General features: G+C 36.7%; 2 protein-coding genes across 4 annotated transcripts; one reads left to right on the forward strand and one right to left on the reverse strand.

Moving 5' to 3' along the window:
* Positions 1 to 57: 57 nt before the first annotated feature.
* Positions 58 to 4,854, forward strand: LOC147396886 (uncharacterized). 2 transcript variants are annotated; one of them, XM_086452178.1, is made up of 3 exons: positions 58 to 212; positions 4,359 to 4,460; positions 4,524 to 4,854. In XM_086452178.1, the coding sequence occupies exons 2-3, from the start codon at positions 4,367 to 4,369 to the stop codon at positions 4,670 to 4,672; spliced, it is 243 nt and encodes an 80-aa protein (XP_086308304.1). In that variant the 5' UTR covers positions 58 to 212; positions 4,359 to 4,366; the 3' UTR covers positions 4,673 to 4,854. The 2 variants fall into 2 exon arrangements, with proteins under 2 accessions (XP_086308304.1, XP_086308305.1); XM_086452179.1 differs by having other exon boundaries at positions 98 to 254.
* Positions 4,855 to 5,736: 882 nt separating this feature from the next.
* TOPII (topoisomerase II) lies at positions 5,737 to 12,762 on the reverse strand. Of its 2 annotated transcripts, none has more exons than XM_086452177.1 (19): positions 12,145 to 12,762; positions 11,250 to 11,542; positions 11,092 to 11,158; positions 10,728 to 10,998; positions 10,451 to 10,650; positions 10,162 to 10,371; positions 9,952 to 10,065; positions 9,752 to 9,862; positions 9,496 to 9,660; positions 9,055 to 9,396; positions 8,826 to 8,959; positions 8,390 to 8,747; positions 8,115 to 8,301; positions 7,655 to 7,704; positions 7,139 to 7,567; positions 6,879 to 7,053; positions 6,730 to 6,794; positions 6,544 to 6,649; positions 5,737 to 6,439 (listed from the first exon to the last, which is right to left on the reverse strand). In XM_086452177.1, exons 1-19 carry the CDS (start codon positions 12,691 to 12,693, stop codon positions 5,793 to 5,795), a joined length of 4,473 nt encoding a protein of 1,490 aa, XP_086308303.1. In that variant the 5' UTR covers positions 12,694 to 12,762; the 3' UTR covers positions 5,737 to 5,792. The 2 variants fall into 2 exon arrangements, with proteins under 2 accessions (XP_086308303.1, XP_086308302.1); XM_086452176.1 differs by having other exon boundaries at positions 6,544 to 6,652.
* Between the last annotated feature and the right edge of the window lie 5,598 nt (positions 12,763 to 18,360).

Consider the following 18,360-nt stretch of genomic DNA (forward strand, 5'->3'; position numbering starts at 1 on the left):
TAAACAGTAAAATCAATGTTATTTTCACTAAATAAAGTTTTATAAGTTTGGGGTATACTCATAATATAATGGTGTGGTATCATCACAGTCCATAAGGACATAAGTCTTGTATAAGTTTTCCGATCAATTTCATTTTCCGCGCTAGGGTTTTTTGTTCAGAAGGACGTGAGATCGAAAGCTTACAGCAGGACGATTCAAAGCCTAACTTCACTGTGCGTTTGTTCTCAAACCTGAGACCTCCAGTTGGGAATTTTGTATGTAATTTCGTATGCTTTTTGTTAGTTTTATTTGGATAAGTGGGTTTTGATTTTGAAAAGATAATTAGTTATTATTTAAGTTGTTCTAGCCTTCAATTTCTTTGTTTTGATCGTTCATATCTTCTTAATTTATGTTACCTTCAACAAATTTGAAAGTAAAAAAAAAAAAAAGCTTAACATTTTCATTAACAGAACTGATTAAATACACCACTTCATAGCTCTTCATTACAACACCCAACACTCAGGGGTGGAGCCAGGATTTTCCTGGGGTGGGGGCAAACTATGGTTGCCTGATAAGGTTCAAGAGCATAAAGATGAGTGGTTTTGAGGAGAAAATTCATGGGTTTTTGTTTATGGGTTGGGTAGAAAAGGACCTTTAGTCATTTCTTATGTCTATGAGAGAAGACCTAAGTCAGGAGTAATGTCATCAGTGGGGTGGGAGCAATTGCCAAATATTAACCAAATATAAGGGTTCTAAGAAACCCAAAAACTTGAGTAGGGTGGGGCCAAACTCAATATATCAAATTCTAAGGAGAATAACATAATTTTTTTTTTTTTTTAATTGTGGGGGCAAGTGCCCCCATTGCACCCACTGTGAATCCATCCCTGCTCCCACTAATTACCAACTCCTACACTACAACCCACTTACTGCACGCAACTCTCACACAGCCAGGGGCAGAGCCAGGATTTTCTGTCAATGGGGTCTAAATGTTAAAGATGGTTGATCAATAATCTAGGGTTTCTTTTATGCTAATGTTGGACTCATAAAATAATGGATTTTTAAAGAGTTGAAACTTAAAATATAAGAAACACTAGTCATTCAAAGACCACTCGATATTGAGTTAGATTGGCTGTTCATTATCTCCGCCAATATAGACCTATTTTGATTTTGATTTTATTTATAAAAATTATTGGTAGATAAATCTATGCTGTAGATTTATAGCAGCAGATCTGATCTTTATAAAGGCAAATAAATCTGCCTCTATAAACCTTATTTCTTGTACAGAGTGGAACTTCAATTAATTTTTCTCTTTTGAGAGATTTACGAAGGGATCCTTACTTTCTTAAGTTTGTTACCCAACAAACTTTGGAGTGGAACCCTCATTCTTTTAAAAGATTAAATAGCTATAAATACCCTCATGTTTAAAAAAAAATCACATACCTATTATATGCTCTCTCCTCCATGGTTTTAAAACTTGGTTTTGCGTCTCGTTCATACCAGATACCGAATCGTCTTGGATGAGTTTTCTGATACATTTGAGATGTCTCGTTCAAAAATGAAAAAAATGAACGTGGGGTTTTAAATCTTGTCCAAAAAATTGACTTGTCCTTCCGTCTCGTCCATGCATGATACTGAGAGGACTCGGGTGATATGTCCCGGTCTCGGACGAGTTTTGAAACTATGCTCTCCTCTCAACATTAATTATCTCTTTCAAAATCATTATTGGGCCCACATTGCCATAAAGCAATCCAACAACACAACCTTCTAGATTTCATATGATAAAACTCAGATTTTTAGGTTTGCTTAATTGATTTAGGAGAGAATAACTTATAATTGAAAAAAAAGAGGAGAGAATAGATGTTGAGAGGAGAGTGGATATAAAAGAATTTGATTTAAAGAAAGAGTTAGTCTAGCCTAACTAACTTAGTGAGATTTCAAATCTTACCAAGGGTCATGAGCTCACATCTTGGCATTCAAAAAGTGATTTGATGCCACAGGCTTGTAGAAGACGAAATTCTAGGAACTTCGAAAAAAAATTCAGAAAAAAAAAACCCATTATTTTTCACTGTTGAATTTAATTTTTAAGTTTTGGGACTTTGGTAACAGTCCATTTTCAACACCTTGGATCAAGTTCAATTTTTTTTTTCTTTCCTTTTCAAAATCAGAGTTTTTCCATGAAATCTAGATGGCTGTGGTGTTGGATTGCTAATGTGGTAATCCATTTTAGAAAGATGACCCTTAGTAAGGCTTAAAATCTTACTAAGTTAGTAAGGAAAATGTTTTTCAAAGTATATTTCTTAAATATAATCAGTGTATATAGGTATTTACTATTTTAAAATGATGTGGGGTCCATCTCAAGGTTTACTGGGGTAACAAACCTGATAAATTAAGGTTCCCTTGGAGTTGTTAGCATTCCGAGGGAGTTTTTGTAATAAAATGCAAAATGAGACGTGTAAATCTTAGTTCTATTTTCAAACTTTAGTGGGGGCTATATCCCCCACTCGACCTTATATGGCTCCGCCCCTGCACACAGCTTACAACTAATTGCACCTACAGAAACCCACAACATATAACTGATTGACAGAACACAATAAGAACACATCATACTTCAATGCTCCATGCTGCACCAGATTTGAACTCAGGCACGTAACAATTCATAACCTAATATTAAATGTTTTGGATTTTGTTGCTATAAAAAAAAATAATAATAATAATTATGTGTTCAAGATATACTTCAAACACTTTTTTAATGGCGTTGTTGAGTGTGTGTTTTCCTCCACTCTCGGGTGTGTTGTACCCCAGTTTAGCCTCGTTACCCTCTTATAAAGTTCTCCCACTCTCCTATACTACAAACACTTTTTTATCCTCTTCATTTTTTGGATTTGTTTTTGTTTACTTCAAGTGTTCAAAGAATTTCATTAGTCTGTTGAGATTTTGGTTATATTTAATGGCATTGTTGAGTGTGTGTTTTCCTCCACTCTCGGGTGTGTCGTACCCCAGTTTAGCCTTGTGACCCTCTTATAAAGTTCTCCCACTCTTCAAGAGATTGATCTTTTGGAGTAGTTGGATGGTTAACATGGTATTAGAGTGCTATGTTCATATAGGTCACGGGTTCGATTCTTTCCACCTTTATGAGTGGGTGGGGGGGGGGGGGGTTGAGTGTATATTTTCCTCCACTCTTGGGTGTGTCATACCCCAGTAAGCCCCTGACTCTCTTATATTCAAGTTTGGAGTAGTTGGTTGGTTAATATGGTATCAATTCATTGCTCTAGGTTCGTATGGGTCACGGGATTGGTTTTTTCCACTATTATGAGTGAGGAGAGTGTTGAGTGTATATTTTCCTCCACTCTCGGGTGTGTCATACCCCAGTTAACGTGACCCCCTTATATTCATTGCTCTCCCCCCTTTCAAAAGATCCTTCTTTTGGAGTAGTTGGTTTACAGGCGGTTCTTCTTGAATTTTTGTGTGTCAGATATGGGTTTTACTTGTTTGATATTTCATAAGAGTATAAAGTTACAATGAATATCCACCCGTCAAATCCTTCAAAAAAAATGTCAAAAATTGTGGGTTTATTTTCATGTTGATGCTGTGAAAACTCTGTTTTCAGAATTCAGATGGGTGATTTTAATTAGTTGAGCACCGAGGTTTTGTATGGTCATCTACACGTGGGAGACCCATCTCTCACAGAACTCCTTAAAGAAAACTGTACGAACCTCCCAAGAAATGGAGGAATGGATGATGATAGGGTCCACAGTTTCCTTTGTCCTCTTAAACATAATACACCAATCTGGAATTCTTAATCCCCGTTGGACTTCGTTTCTCTCCCTTTTTCAAGTGGAGTGGGTTTTTCCAAAAAAAATTCTTTTCGCTTTTGGAAGGGGGAACTTTTAACATCTTCTCTCTTAGAAAAAGATACCTTTGGGCTATTCTTCTGTCAGCCATTGCATGGAGTCTTTGGAGAGAGGAAAAACAGGGTGTTTCAGGGTAAGGAAAGTCTGCCTCATGCGGTCTATTTGGAGACTCTGAGTTTGCTGTACTTACGGTCAAAATTGGGCAAGGACTTTTTGGGGGTCTCCTTCGATGACTTTGTATTCAGATGGGATCTTTTGTGTAACTCTTAGCTATTTTGCTTTCTTTGTTGGCTTGTTTCTTTCTTTGTTCTCTTTGGGGGTTATCTCTACCGCCAGCTTCTGTAAGTTCTTTTCTTTTTCCTCAATATATCTTTACACTTACAACAGAAAAAAAAAAAAAAATAGTCAACATGAGAATCTTGTCACCAAAAATGGCTGATAGAATGTACAATGTTAGCTACAACTAATTCATTGGTGATTTATGATTCTTTTTGCCTTACCGTTGCCATTAATCTAATTGGTGCGCAGGTCAAACAATGACAACAGCCAAGATCGTTGGCGCTGTGGTGGCATCCGGTCTAATTGCCTACTCAGTTGATGTTTTGTTTGCTGACAAGAAACTATTTGGGGGTAAGTTGGTTTTTTACTTGAAACATTGTTTCACTATTATGAGATTAATCAATTTTACTACAGGCACTACACCAAGAACTGTTGCTGAAAAAGAATGGTGGGAAGAAACCGATAAGAAGTTCCAGGCATGGCCACGTACTGCAGGACCCCCAGTGGTGATGAACCCTATCAGTCGCCAGAATTTTATCGTCAAGACTGAAATTGAACCATGAAGGTGTGAATTTGGCTGATACCTGTCAGTGTGCTCCCTTGAACTTTCCCTCCTGTTGTATGTGTGCTTGGGTGAAACTTTGGTACACTTGAAAGTTGAGTAATATGGTTTATATGTGTCTTTGGATCTGAATAATTGTTATGGTTATGGATTCCTTTAATAATTCAGTGCTGGCATTCTTCATCTTTCATGGAAAAAAAGAAAGAATTTTGTGGAGCTTATGTCCTTTTGTCATTTGGTAGGGCATTTGGACAGAGGACAGTAATAGAGTGTTTCACAGAAAGGAAAAAATCTCCCCTGGAGACCATCATTTCTATTTTTAAGTCGCCTCTAAGAGCACCCGATTAATCCTCGGGGCATGTGCAGTCCCCTCCCTTGAAGGACACTATATTGTATGAAACCTCATTATAAACGCAGCCTAATTGCATGCCAACAATGCTACCTAACCGTATACCAGGTACAGATGCACTAGGAATATCATTCCTTTCCCGATGACTTCAGTTTAACTTGGTGAAATGCTAGCCAACAAATTAAATTTTATTACATGTTTGCCGGCATTTCATACAAGGCCACATTTTCCCTCCCAACCCCCCCACCACCCACCACGCACCACCCACCCTCCCTCTTTCTTTTTGGGCGAGACTAGTCTCACGGTCACATGCACCGCCCCCTCGGAAAGTCCTACATGCAACTGGTGGTAGTCCCAAGGAATTCATTGCTTCCCTGTCTAACACTTGAGCTAGCCTTCCCAAGGAGCTTATAAAGGCTTGGCTTGCCACTCGGCATTGGGCTACAAACAAGGTCACATTAGTCTGCAACTTGGCATCACTTTCTCCCCATCGCCGGGACACCTGAGATGGGATCATGACACACTGCTTGTCAAGGGTGGTAAGTAGGTCAGCTGCTGCAACAATGAATGAAATTCTATCTACTTTGTAATTTATGGTGGAACACATAATTAGTTAGACCCTCACAGCTTGTTAAAGCACTTAAATCTCAAATTTCATTTGCAAATACAACCTCCAAAATTTAAAATATCAGTTACAAGACACAAGCAAACAGTTGAATGCCAATGCAGTTGGGAAACAAGCCCTTTCCCATTGTAAAACACAGTTTCAAGTTTAATCTTCATTCTCGTCAAAGTCAGAAAAATCGTCAACATCCTCGGCACTCTCAGAGTCACTCAGCACATACTTTGCTGCCTGCCGGTTCGCCCTTTGTGGTCTTGGCCTTGCAGCAGCAACTTCACTCGCTTCATCTAGACTGCCAGAAGCAGAAGCAGAAGCAGAGGAAGAACCTGATTCTTCTTCACCACCCATTAGAGAACTGTCCTTGTCTTTTGTCCCAATCCTACCTAATACCGAACCACTCTTTTTGTTGAATGGGGAGGCCCTCATCTTCCTCATTTTCTTCTCTGGTGAAATCCCAGCATTTTCAACAGGTTTCATAGTGTCAGTTATAAGCTTCTGGTTCAGAAGTTGCTTGTTTGTTGGTCCTCTTTTCCTTGGTGGCTTAGCTGCCTTTGCAGTTGCAGTGGGGGGTTTTCTTCCTCCCTTTTTCCCCCCTTTAGCTACAACTACTACTTCTGGCTCAAAATCTCCATCGCTGTCATCGTTCTCTCCTTTTTTCTCTTCTGGGATCATTTGCATCTCATCATCCATGTTACCATCATCATCTGAAATCTCTGTGAAAGTTGATAAGGGCGGCTTCTTTGCAGCAGCTCTTTTGCTTGGTTCTTTCTTCCTTGCTGGCACTTCGGAGTCCATGGCTGTGAAAAGAAAAAACTAAAGTTAATTTCTAGCTTTTAGGGCTTTTTAGAACTGAAATATTGCGATGAAGATGGATGTGTCGTTATGTAAAGATGATAAATACCTGCTGATTGATCCGGAGAAGAATCAAGGTTATATGCAGCTAACCGTTCTTTTAGGTCAAGTATCTCATCATCATCTTCATCACTGTCAACTAAAGTACGCTTTTCCTGCTGCATAAAAGTAAAACATAATTACTTTTATGATTCTTCGACGATAAGGATTTAAAAATTTGGCAAAGTGCACACACCTTCTTAGCAGGAGCTTTTCTTGGACCGCCTCTACCTTTGGGTTTCGCCACCTCTGAAGGATTCCCTAATGGCACCAGAGAACAATCCGAGTTGAGAAATTGCAAGGATTGATTAATATAGCAAAATAATATTTTTTTTTCAAGCTTACCAATCTCCACTGCAGAACTAACTGTTGCTTCTATAGGAGGATTGTTGGCCTTTTTTGTATTATTCTTTCTTGGGTTCTTCACCGCGCGAGAAGCCTTCAATCCTGCTTCAGTCATCACCTTGCCTTTCAACGCCTTTCTTGCCACCTCTGCTTGAGCATCATTCTTATCTTGCTCCTGCATTAATGGAGAAAATCAGATAAACGAACTCAAAATAACTAACAAAAGAGGGGAAAAAACGTAGAAATGGTGAGAAAGTTACATCAAGTTGTTTATCAAGAGCGTCAAGATCTTTCATCCACAAAGATCTTGGAGTAGACCTTTTCAATTCATCTACATCATTAGTGAGTCTATCCTTGTCGGCACAGAGCTCCTGGACCTTCTCTAGTGTCAAGCTTCCAATCGCCATGGACAATAAATACTCATAATCACTTGCCCGTACTTTGCCACCAATGACCTCTGAATTTTCCTCATTTTCTTCAGCATCTTCAGTAGTCACCCCAGCAATTGCAGCATCTATGCTTTTAATCTTCTTGGGGAAAGGAGTGAAACCTTTCTTCTGTAACTCGAGGAACAGATCTGCTCGCTTTCTGTTGCTTACTATAATCTCTCCCCTTACCACTCCAAGGATGAATCGGACTTTGTTGTCAACTTTCAACAACTCCAGTTCAAGGTTATCGAGCAGTACTTTCTACAGATAAATTACATTTCTCATTCAAATTTAACCGAAGAAATGTCAAAAACATTTTAAGTTACATAATTGGGAATCACAACCCACCTTTCTTTTCTCATAAAATTCAAGCCTTAAATGAAAGAATTCCTGAAGGACTGCAAAGATATAAAAAGTATGAGAACACAAGGAATCTATAGTGAATGAATGAAAAATCACTGGAAAATTATCAAGAAAGGGGTAAGTCTTAGTTTGTTATAAAAAAAAATATATTTTAAATTTTTTTTACCAAAAACAACTTAAATCGCTGGACTGTCCAAGTGTTTTAGCAACTCGTTGGACAGTTCAACGTTTTATGTTATTTTATGAATTTGAATGACGGAAATGCCACTAAAATCCTTAATAGTAGAGTGACATTTCTGCAAAATACAATATAAAACCCTGGACTGTCCAAAGAGTTACTAAAAGGCGTCCAGCAATTTAAGGTGTTTTTACTAATTTTAAATAATAAAAATGTTGTTTTTTTAATAATTTTCCCAAATATCTATATTCGAAAACAAGCACGTACTCTGTTCTGGGGTATCATATTTCTTAATCACCCCTTTCGGATCAAACAAGTGCATATTGCTGGTGCTGATTGTGGTTGTAAGCTTAAACTTCTTCATCAAACCCTCTAGCTTGGCCATCACTAAGTTCTCTTCAGACATGATAACCTCAAAGTGTACTGTCGTGTCGTCGTTGTGCTCCCTATAATCCTGCATCAATTAAACTCTTCAATGAGCACACAACCCAATAGTGCCGATGAAAGTAAAATTAAAATTAGAAATTTATATTTGAAGATACCTTAATGAATGGTTCCTTAATTTTATCGTTCCCTGTCATAATGGACTCCAGAAATTCCTTATAATCCTGAGTCCATCTCCGGACAGGCAACTCCGTAATCCTAAGTGTCGTCTCATTGACTTCCTCTATGATCCCACTGACGGTGTAGGATGCCCCAGCTTCCTTTGTTGCTGTTTTCTCAATGGTTCCTTTGAATCCTTTGTACCAGGGATCCATGGGCTCCATTGGTTCTCCATTTAATAAGCACCTAATGTTGGCAACAATGTCTCTGGGGTTATAGTTTGGGATATAGGAGCTCCAACCCGTTCCTATTCCTTCACTTCCATTGACGAGGACCGTTGGTATAATGGGTACATAGCTGAGTGGCAGAAATAGATCAGTTTCGTTGTATTTAGAACGAAAATTAACTACCAAGTGGGTTCGATAGAAATCTTACCAAGTAGGTTCGATAGATTGCCCATCTTCGTTCAGGTAATCAAGAAGTCCATCATCATCCTTGGGGAACAAGAACCGAGTGATAGGAGAAAGACGAGTGTATATATACCTAGCACTTGCATGATCTTTGCCTCCCTAGAAAGGAACAGATGATATAATAGTAAACAACTTAAGTGAATTTGAGATTATATACAGTTTTGTAGTGAAACGTTTATGCTGTTGACCCTCACCTGGTGACGGGTTCCAAACTGACCGTTCGGTTGCAAAAGATTAATATTGTTGCTGCCGACATAATCTTGTGCCATTCCAATGATGGTACTCGAAAGACTCTGCTCACCATGATGATAAGCCGAATGCTCAGATACATAACCCGCAAACTGAGCAATCTTTGCTTCTTTGACGAAATTCCGCTTAAAAGAACAGAAAAGAATCTTTCTTTGACCAGGCTTTAGGCCGTCAACCATAGATGGGATCGACCGTTGTAGATCTGCCATCGAAAACAGTATAAGCTCCTTGTTTACAAAGTCGCTGTACTTGATGAGCTTTTCCTTCTGATCAAGGTAAGTTCCGGGCTGCAATGCAAGAAAAGAAAGGAAACTCTTGTTGGAAATGGAAATTGAGATATGGTGGGTACAAATTAAAAAAATGAGAATATGGGTTAGCATTCCAACCTCAAATTGTCGGAGCCAGTTTTTCCTTGCTTCAATTTTTTTCTTGCTGAATGCCAGATCAATTGCATCCCCATCTTGCTCATCCACCCACACAAAATCTTTCTTGTGCAAATCAAGATCTTTGAAATACTCCTTGCCTTCCTTTGATGTGCTTGTTCCCAACCCCTACAAGGAGGTTCAAATGTAATTACTGTGAGAATTAAAGACCAAAGTTGATTTTAGATTGTCATATTTAAGAGTAATCAAACAAGCAAACCTTATAGTACTTGATAGACCAGCCATTAGCAGTACCCCCCAAGCTTTCTTTCCATGATTCATACTCTGGCATGGAATAGAAGGACAGGACCCTTCCATTTTTGTTAGTTGCCTACAAGGACAATTAGGCGTAATTAGATACATATTTTATCTTTAAGTTTTTAAATAATTCTTCAAATTAACTAAACTTTGCATACTAACTTTCACAATTGGTGTAATAAATTCCACAAGGAAGGATGGAATTTTGAGCAGTGATGGCCAGAATGAATGAATGAAGTTAATAAGTAGACCCTTGATGTGGGAACCGTCGTGATCCTGCACGATGACCAAAATTGAATTATTTCCATTACCAATGAATGAAGCAATCCAGAAGCATAATTTTAATAAATAATTAGAAAAAAGACATCAAACCTGATCGGTCATTATCATCAAATGGCCATATCTTAGTGACTTAACATTGTCATAATCCTTCCCATGTTGCAATCCAAGAATCTGCTTTATGTGCTGGATTTCAGCATTCTCCATTATCTGCTTATGGCTTGCTTCCCTTACATTGAGCAGCTTACCTCTCAATGGGAACACGCCATAGTTATTACGACCCACAACAGATATACCTGCCATCTGTATGAGTTCAATATTTATAAGAACATTGAATAACAACCCATGTTGATGAAGTACTCATTGAAGGATGACTACTTACTGCAAGAGCTTTAGCTGAATCTCCTTCTGTCAAGATCAAAGTACATCTGTCAGAATTCCTCCCTCCAGCGTCATTAGCGTCCTCAAGCTTTGTAATGCCAGTAATCCTCTGTCTCTTTGCCCCATCAGTTTTCTTAAGATCTTTGCTTTGCTTGAAATCTGCCCAAGAGAGGAGACTTTCCACCACTCCAGACTTGGCCACTGGAGCACAAAGGAGTCATTATATACACAATCACATAGAAGAGGTTTAGACACATTATAAGACCGAAGTTACAAACCTTTTTTCAAGAACTCCTGTGAGAGCTCGCATTTCGACCCAAAACTGCCTTGGCGAGTAGTCAAGGTCTCTTTGGTCTGAGAATCGAAAGCTGGGTTCTCGATCAGAGCATTAACGAAGACCCACAAGTGGCTCTTCACAGTATGGGCCTTGAGGTTGGCATTTTTGTTCTTTTTATTTACTATGGTCATTATATGGTTTGCGATCTGGTTTGTAACGCAGTCGACATGAGTCCCACCCTTGATGGTGGCTATTCCATTCACGAAGCTGACCTGATAAAACCAACCCATACGCTCCATTAACCAAATTTAGCTAAAAGCGAAAAAAAATTGGGATTTAATTGAATCAAATACTTGTTTATATACCTGTTGAAACTGCCCCTCACTTACACTCACACAGATCTCCCACCTGTCGTTAACTTTCTCTGCAATCCTGATATAATAATCGAAACAGGTGAGGAAGGGTGAATAAAAAAAGATATAAAACTTTTAATGGGTCGATCTGAAATTTCTCAGATACGAACCTTGGTAGGGACTCTGGCCTAGATTTAGAGGCAGATTGTAGGTAAAGATTAACATAATCAAGGAATGATTTCACAGGCACTCGCTGCCCATTCAGTTCAACCTTGACTGTCTTTCCAAGGCATCCAGCTAAGTCTACGACCCTCTTTTTCATTAGGGAAACCACGTCTTCTTCAAGATGGGTCATGTTGAATTTAGCCAAATCTGGCTTAAATGAAACCTTTGTCCAGTTCTCGCCTTCTTTGCCCTTGGTTATAGTCGGCTCAGATTTCGTTCCCATATTGTTCGAAAAGACCTTCATAGCAGTAGAAAGACAACTTTAACGTTTCACAAAGGATGAATCCCAGAAATGAGAAAGATTTGCAATAAACATTGAATGAACCAAAAACCAGTGACAGCGAAACAGAGAGCAAATCCAATGAAGATCTAATATCCAATAAAGCCCAAGTAATTTTTTTTAATATGATTAGAACAACAAATTTCCACGAACACCTGAAAATCAATAGCCCCTAAACCTGATCATTTGGTGAGTACTTTAGAAGTGTAGATAAAAAAAGATCAGATTTAGATATCCAATAAACGCCCAGTAATTTTTTAAAAATACAATTAGAACAACAAATTGCCACGAAAACTTGAAAATCACTAAACCCTAAAACCAATCATTTGGTGAGGACCGTAGATTAAAAAATATATATTAGATCAACCCAAGAAATGTGGTACCATAAACACAAAATCCAATTCAAGAATCAGCTAATACATCCAAAACAGTGAGAAATATTACAAATCCCAAATAACTAAAATCATCAAGAACAGCATTCACTAAAATAAACAAAGAATCCCAGATCAATAATAAAAAATCTCAAGAAACAAGATTCAAGAATGCCCAAATTTTGTTACCTGTTTATACTTCTTCTGCCTCTTTCCATCAGCAGTTTGAATAACAAACTCTGTCGAGAAAATATTCGTAAGCTTCGCTCCATACCCGTTCCTCCCACCGGTCGTCTTCTTCACCTGATCATCGTAATTACTACTTGTCAACAAATGCCCAAAAATCAATTCTGGCACATAAACCCCTTCCTCCTGGTGGATCTCAATGGGAACCCCATCTCCATTGTTGTAGATGCTAATGCAGTTCTGCTCAACATCGATATCAACTTTCAAGGAATCCATTTTGGGGTCTCTCTGCTTGTTGTCTGCAGCATTAACGAGGATCTCGTCGAAGATCTTGTACAGGCCGGGAACGTAAGTGACTGCTCTTTGGATCATTTCACCACCTTCGAAGACCCAAAGTGTCTGTGTGTGCTTTTCGATTGAGCCGACGTAGGTGTCGGGTCGGAGGAGGATGTGTTCAAGCTGGGTTTTCTTTTGGTAGGTTTCTTCAATGGTTTTCGCAGCAACATTGGCGTTGTTGCTGCTCTGTAACGGAAGCTTTTTGTCGATGGCCATGGTGGAAAGATTATGAGGAGAAGACACAGAGATTGTGTCGGAGAGGGGGAGAGAGAGATTGAGAGAACAAGAAGAAGATGAAGGGGCAGGGTTTGTTATATATATGAAGAAGGGGTAAAAGAGTCTTTTTATCCACTTAACGGTCTAGTAAGTTGAATTTAAATTCAAATTGGAGCGGGATATTAGATGAAGGGTCAGGATGTGTTGGCAGGGATCCTGTGGTTGTGATTGGTTACTTTGGGTTCATTTGAAATTTTAATCATTAAATATTCCAGATCGGAAACAAGTTACTGCTGATACGAAAAGAGATTCCGGAAACAGATCCCTAGGAAAACAGTATATTTTCTTCCATCTGAGCCCTTCATTGGAATCTTAAAAAGCCCCATTACTGATGGTGAAGACCGCATCAAATGTCTTTTATACAACTCGGTCAATTTCGCTGGATTCCGAGGTAACTCGGCCGATTGATTTTTTGAAAAGCTCAGCCAACTGTACCTGTTTTTTTTAATTAAGATGCTTATAAAAGGTTTAGAACATGATTTTTTTTTTTTTTAAACTTATGATTTGAAGGCTAATTATAAAAGCACTCCACGAATTAATAAGGGCAACCCACATATAAGTGACTTACATGGGTTAAAAGTTTCGAAATTAGCTGATTTTTGATGAGGATTATCTCTATGATGAGGAGATCATCCTCACAAAAAATCATCTCATTATGAAAACTCTAATCCCATCAAAAATGATTTACAAAAAAAAAATTAACGATTTACATTTCTTGAACTTGTTTTGATGGGGTTAAAAGTTTCGAAATTGGTTGATTTTTGGTGAGGATGATCTCCTTATCAAAAATCAACTCATTCAAAAACTTTTAACCCATATAAGACAAAATAATTAGGCTCTAGTGTGGGTTGCCCTTATTAATTTGTGGGGTGCTTTTATAATTATCCTTATTTGAATTGTTATATAAGTTTGAATCAGTGTTTAGAAAGAGTTGACTCAACCCAATTCAGATTTGTCCGTTCCAAATCAAACTCAAAACCACTTGAGCGAATTCGAAAAATCACTTTGGTTACATTTGTAAGGATTTAAGAAGAGAGCTATTATTGCCACATAAACATTTGCTAATGCCACACTAATTCCTATTTAAATCATTAGAGAATTAAGGATTTTTAGTGATTCGGGCTCGTAACTTTCACAAGTTAGGAGTTCATGCCTCATCTCTCCTAAATTGGGAGTTTACTCTCAAAACTTGTCATATTAGCAAAAAGTATATTTTCATGCCCAAAATGCCATTTACCCTGATCTGATGCTAAACCTGCTATTGTCATCTTTTGCCGATGTAATTATTACACTTTTTCCTAATATAATATATTTCTCTCATATTTTCGTCATTTTTGCTAAAGCTTCTATCAAGTAGTTGAAGAAGATATTAGACGAAAAATAGACTTCAGAAGAAGATTGAAAATACAGATATGAAGAAGAAGAGGATTTCAAACAGAGAAGATGTAATTGAAAATTTGAAAAAATCGAAAAACGCCTTTGTAACAAAGTGCATTACCTTTGTATCATAGTGTAATTTATTTGTAACAATAGTGATAAAGTTGCGATTCAAGAATAATTCGACAAAGAAAAACTTTGAAAAAATAAAAAATGCATCGTTAAAACGTCAGAACAAGTAGAAAAATAAATGAATTATATATGATAGAAAATTTAAAAATATATATTTCATAGAAACGTGTATTATACTATATAAATATAGATAGAGATATTTTTGTCTTATTAAGGGTTGTTGTGCTCACCTTGTTTATCTAATTTTTTTTTTTTTTTAAATCTAATTTTTTCCATGAATTCTAAAGGGGTGTATTGTTGGATAGCCAATGTGGTGATCCATTTGAGCTTAACTACCTTTAGTAAGAGTTGAAATCTTACTAAGTAAGAAAAGTGTTTTTCTAATAAATAAAAAAAATCCTTCTATGACAAAGTTGCGTGAAAAATGAACCGCATTTCGAAAAATTGTAATGCTTCACGATCATTCGTGTTTATTGCTTTTTCTCATAAAAACAACTATTTACTTCAAACACTCACTAGTTTTTTTAAATAAGAGTGATTTAGTTAGCAGATGAAAATATCACGATTAAATCGTAATTTTTTCAAAATATCGACGATTTTTGTCATTATGTTTGTAACGCAGCGCATTATCGAATGATATCAGACTTTATAAAAGGCATCATGTGCATATCGTCGTGCCATGCTGAGTAGTCACACATCTTTTTAGATGTGAATAACTTCCTTTGTATGTATAATGATTACACTTTTTCATAATATAATATATTCGCTCTCACTTCACCATCACTTTTGCTAAAGGTTTTTTCGGAATAGTTGAAAAATATTTCAGACGAAGAAGAGGTTTCAAAAGAAGATTGAAAACGGAGAAGAAGATATAATTTAAAAATGGGAAAACGGATTTGTAACGAAGTGTATTACCTTTGTACCGTAGCGTAATTTATTTATAATGCAGCACATTATCGAATGATATTAGACTTTATAAAGGTATTATGTATATAACGTCGTGTCATATTTAGGTGTCATATGTACTGTAACCTAATTTACTTTTATTTTTATTTTTACATTTTTTACTATGTGGAAGATGAGACAAATGGATTAAAGTATGGAGGTTGGAGCTAATATCAAAAATTTCGTGACGTAAAAATGAAGCTTCTTTACTTAATAATGGAGCTTCATTGCTGTTAATTGTTTAAAAATGTAGGAGAGAGCAAAATACCTATAGCCAAAATTTCATAGAGAAGAAAGATATGTGTAAAAATGACGAAGTAAGCTCCAATGAGAAGTTTTGTGTAAAACTGTTCATACCATCTTCTACGTACTAGATTTCAAATATAGACAACAACTCTCAAGACAAACCTGACAAGGTTGAGGGGTATTTTGACCTTTTAGTAAGGTGTAAGGGTAAAATACCAATTCAAAAGAGTTAGAGCCTGAAGCCCTAACTATTGAAAGTTAGGAACCCAAATCACTAGAACCCTCAGCAAATTACATACAATTGGTGCAGCATTAGCAAAAGTTGGTGTTGCAATAGCAGTTCTCTTCAAAAAAGAAAGATTTTTACTAACTGGATTGTTAAGATATGATCCAAAACCTCAAGGTGCATTATACACTGATCTCAACAATTTAAATCTTAATCTCAATATTTTATTGTTTTATTGGGATGAGGGCCATTAAGAACTAAAGATTTTTACTAACTGGGTTGTTAAGATACTACCCAAAAACTCAAGGTGGATTAAATTGTTGATCCCGACCTCAATCTCGACGATTTGAAATCACTGTTTTATTAGGGTAAGGCAGCATTAAGAAAGAAAGATTTTTATCGAGTGGGTTGTTAAGGTACCTCTCAATAACTCAAAAGTGCATTTAGAAACTCTTGAGGTCTATTAAGTAGTTTCCCTTTATTTGAGAACTTCTTTTGCACCATCCTTTCCTTATATCTTCCCCCAACAAATGGAATTATTAAAACACACCATTTGAAATGAGAGCATGGTTTTAAATCTTGTCTAAGACTGAATCGAAGTTCGATTCATCTTGCTCTCATCCACCAATGAGACGGGTTGACAAGTGGTCTCAAACCTGATGTGTTTCTCAAAAGTCAGTCCATTGTGTCTCAATAGTCAAGCTATTGTGTCATTGTTGAACGACACGCTCGAATAAATCGAACGACTCGATCTCATTCCTGGACAAGACGAGACATCAAAACAAGTTTTAAAACCACGAATGAGGTTAACATAAGGGTTTCAAATCTCGGTTTGACCTTGCATCTCGTTCATGGATGACACTGATCTTTCTTAGACATGTCAACTCATCTTGGATGAGATAAAGCATTTAACTCAATTTAGAAATATTTATCCATGTATATTTATATACAACTTTATTAAATAAGAAAGATCAGAATTTAGTCATAAATTCTTATTTTATGGATAATAAATACTAAAATTCTAAAAAATAATAATAATTTTTAATTAGAATATGCAAAATCCCAGTTGACTTGCATATTGAGCATTTTCAGAAATACCCTAAAAATACAAAAGGTTTCGTAATAGGGCCCCCAAATGTGAGCATTTGTAAATCATCATTGGCGATGATCATGCTAATGAAAGCTTCTCTATTAGTGGGATAGATTGTCTTGATGTTGACAATATTGAAGGTGCAAATGAAAAGAATGACTTGGCAATAAGGGACGAGGGCATAGACTTGGATGGCATTGAAGAGGAGAGGAGTGTTTTGTCGACAAGATCATCAAATTCAAAATAAAAAAGACAGCATGGTAAAAAGACTCGAAATATAGAAGTTGTACAACAAATGATTGAAGGAACAAGTGAAAAAATTGATGAGATGAGCAAAGCCTTAAATCTCACTACATTGGTCTGCACACTATACATGGAGTTAATGAAGATGGATGGGTTCAACAAAAAAAATATCTTGAGTGTGCTTATGAGATACTTGGGAGAGATGTAACGGGAGCAAGAATGTTTTTGGCAAGAGATGAAGAATCTCAAAAGATAATTTGGAGGGACAACGTGAAAAGATACGAGATATATAGGACACATATCTCGTAAGATGACATTTGCTGGATTATTGTATCGGGGCTTATATTTTAGACTGTGCTCGTTTAGTAGATTTGGTGGTTTTAGACTTTTGATTGAATTGTTGTTAGACTAAATCTTGTGTGACTTTGAGACCGTTGTTGGAATCTTAGCTATGAACTTGCTTGTTATATGCATATTATCGGTTATTTATCAGTATCCTCATCGGTTATGTGCATTAAATGTACCACTTATACTCTATTTTTTTAAGGGTAACTCTTGCACTTTTATTTTTGGTACGAGTGGAGGGTATGTCTAATGACCTTATCTCAGTGAGCCCAAACAATCTGTCTTAAAGGCATCTATGATTGACACATGACAACCCAATTACCTTGACATAATAAGTCTTTACTCAAGGGTATTACATATGACACACAAACAGTAATAGAAAAATAAAATGAAGTTTCCATTCTTCCTCTTTATTCTTATTTTCTTTTTTAGAGTACTTATCATCGAAGAGTTTGTAATCATATTGTATAGTGATTATCATTTTTAGGATAGTTAACCAGGCTTGTGTCTCAATCTATCGGATTCTTAGTTAACAAGTTCTTGCATTCTCTCTTTGTTTATTTACATATTGCATGCTTTACTACTGTTAGACTGTTTTATCAAACATAGTTGGGTGGTTGTTCAAGCCCTTCTTAGCAATTCAGAATACGACAAAAATTCGATTTTGGATTGCAAAAATCCAGTCTAAAATTCAGCCAAAATTCAACAAATGGAAAATATGTGGCACATGCTTCCATACGTGTATTATCCGTTTCATTTCAATAATTCGAAAATCAAACATTCGGCCATATGATAGTGATGTTAATAGTGATGATGATGGTAATAATGATGGTGGTGATAATGAGATCATTGAGATTATTGTTCCATTGATTTTTAAAAGAAGACCACAGTCAAGGGACAAATCATCAATTTGGAAAATTAAGGTGTAATCTCAATAAATGTAGAAAGTCATGTCATTATTTTTATAAAAATAAAAAGGACATTTGTCACGTAAAAATGTGGA

The sequence above is a fragment of the Akebia trifoliata genome, chromosome 8 (genome assembly GCF_017979445.1).
Source record: "Akebia trifoliata isolate Shusen 1 chromosome 8, ASM1797944v1, whole genome shotgun sequence".
NCBI lineage: Eukaryota > Viridiplantae > Streptophyta > Magnoliopsida > Ranunculales > Lardizabalaceae > Akebia > Akebia trifoliata.

Bases quoted from the DNA above. Each gene is read 5' to 3' on its own strand.
- TOPII (XM_086452176.1), bottom strand. From the start codon at position 12,693: ATGGCCATCGACAAAAAGCTTCCGTTACAGAGCAGCAACAACGCCAAT. The intron at 10,372-10,450 runs GTAAGTAGTCAT...GAACTCATACAG, and splicing joins ATTCAGCTAAAGCTCTTGCA to ATGGCAGGTATATCTGTTGT. The intron at 7,054-7,138 runs GTAACTTTCTCA...CCATTAATGCAG, and splicing joins CTCTTGATAAACAACTTGAT to GAGCAAGATAAGAATGATGC.
- LOC147396886 (XM_086452178.1), top strand. From the start codon at position 4,367: ATGACAACAGCCAAGATCGTTGGCGCTGTGGTGGCATCCGGTCTAATT. The intron at 4,461-4,523 runs GTAAGTTGGTTT...ATTTTACTACAG, and splicing joins TGACAAGAAACTATTTGGGG to GCACTACACCAAGAACTGTT.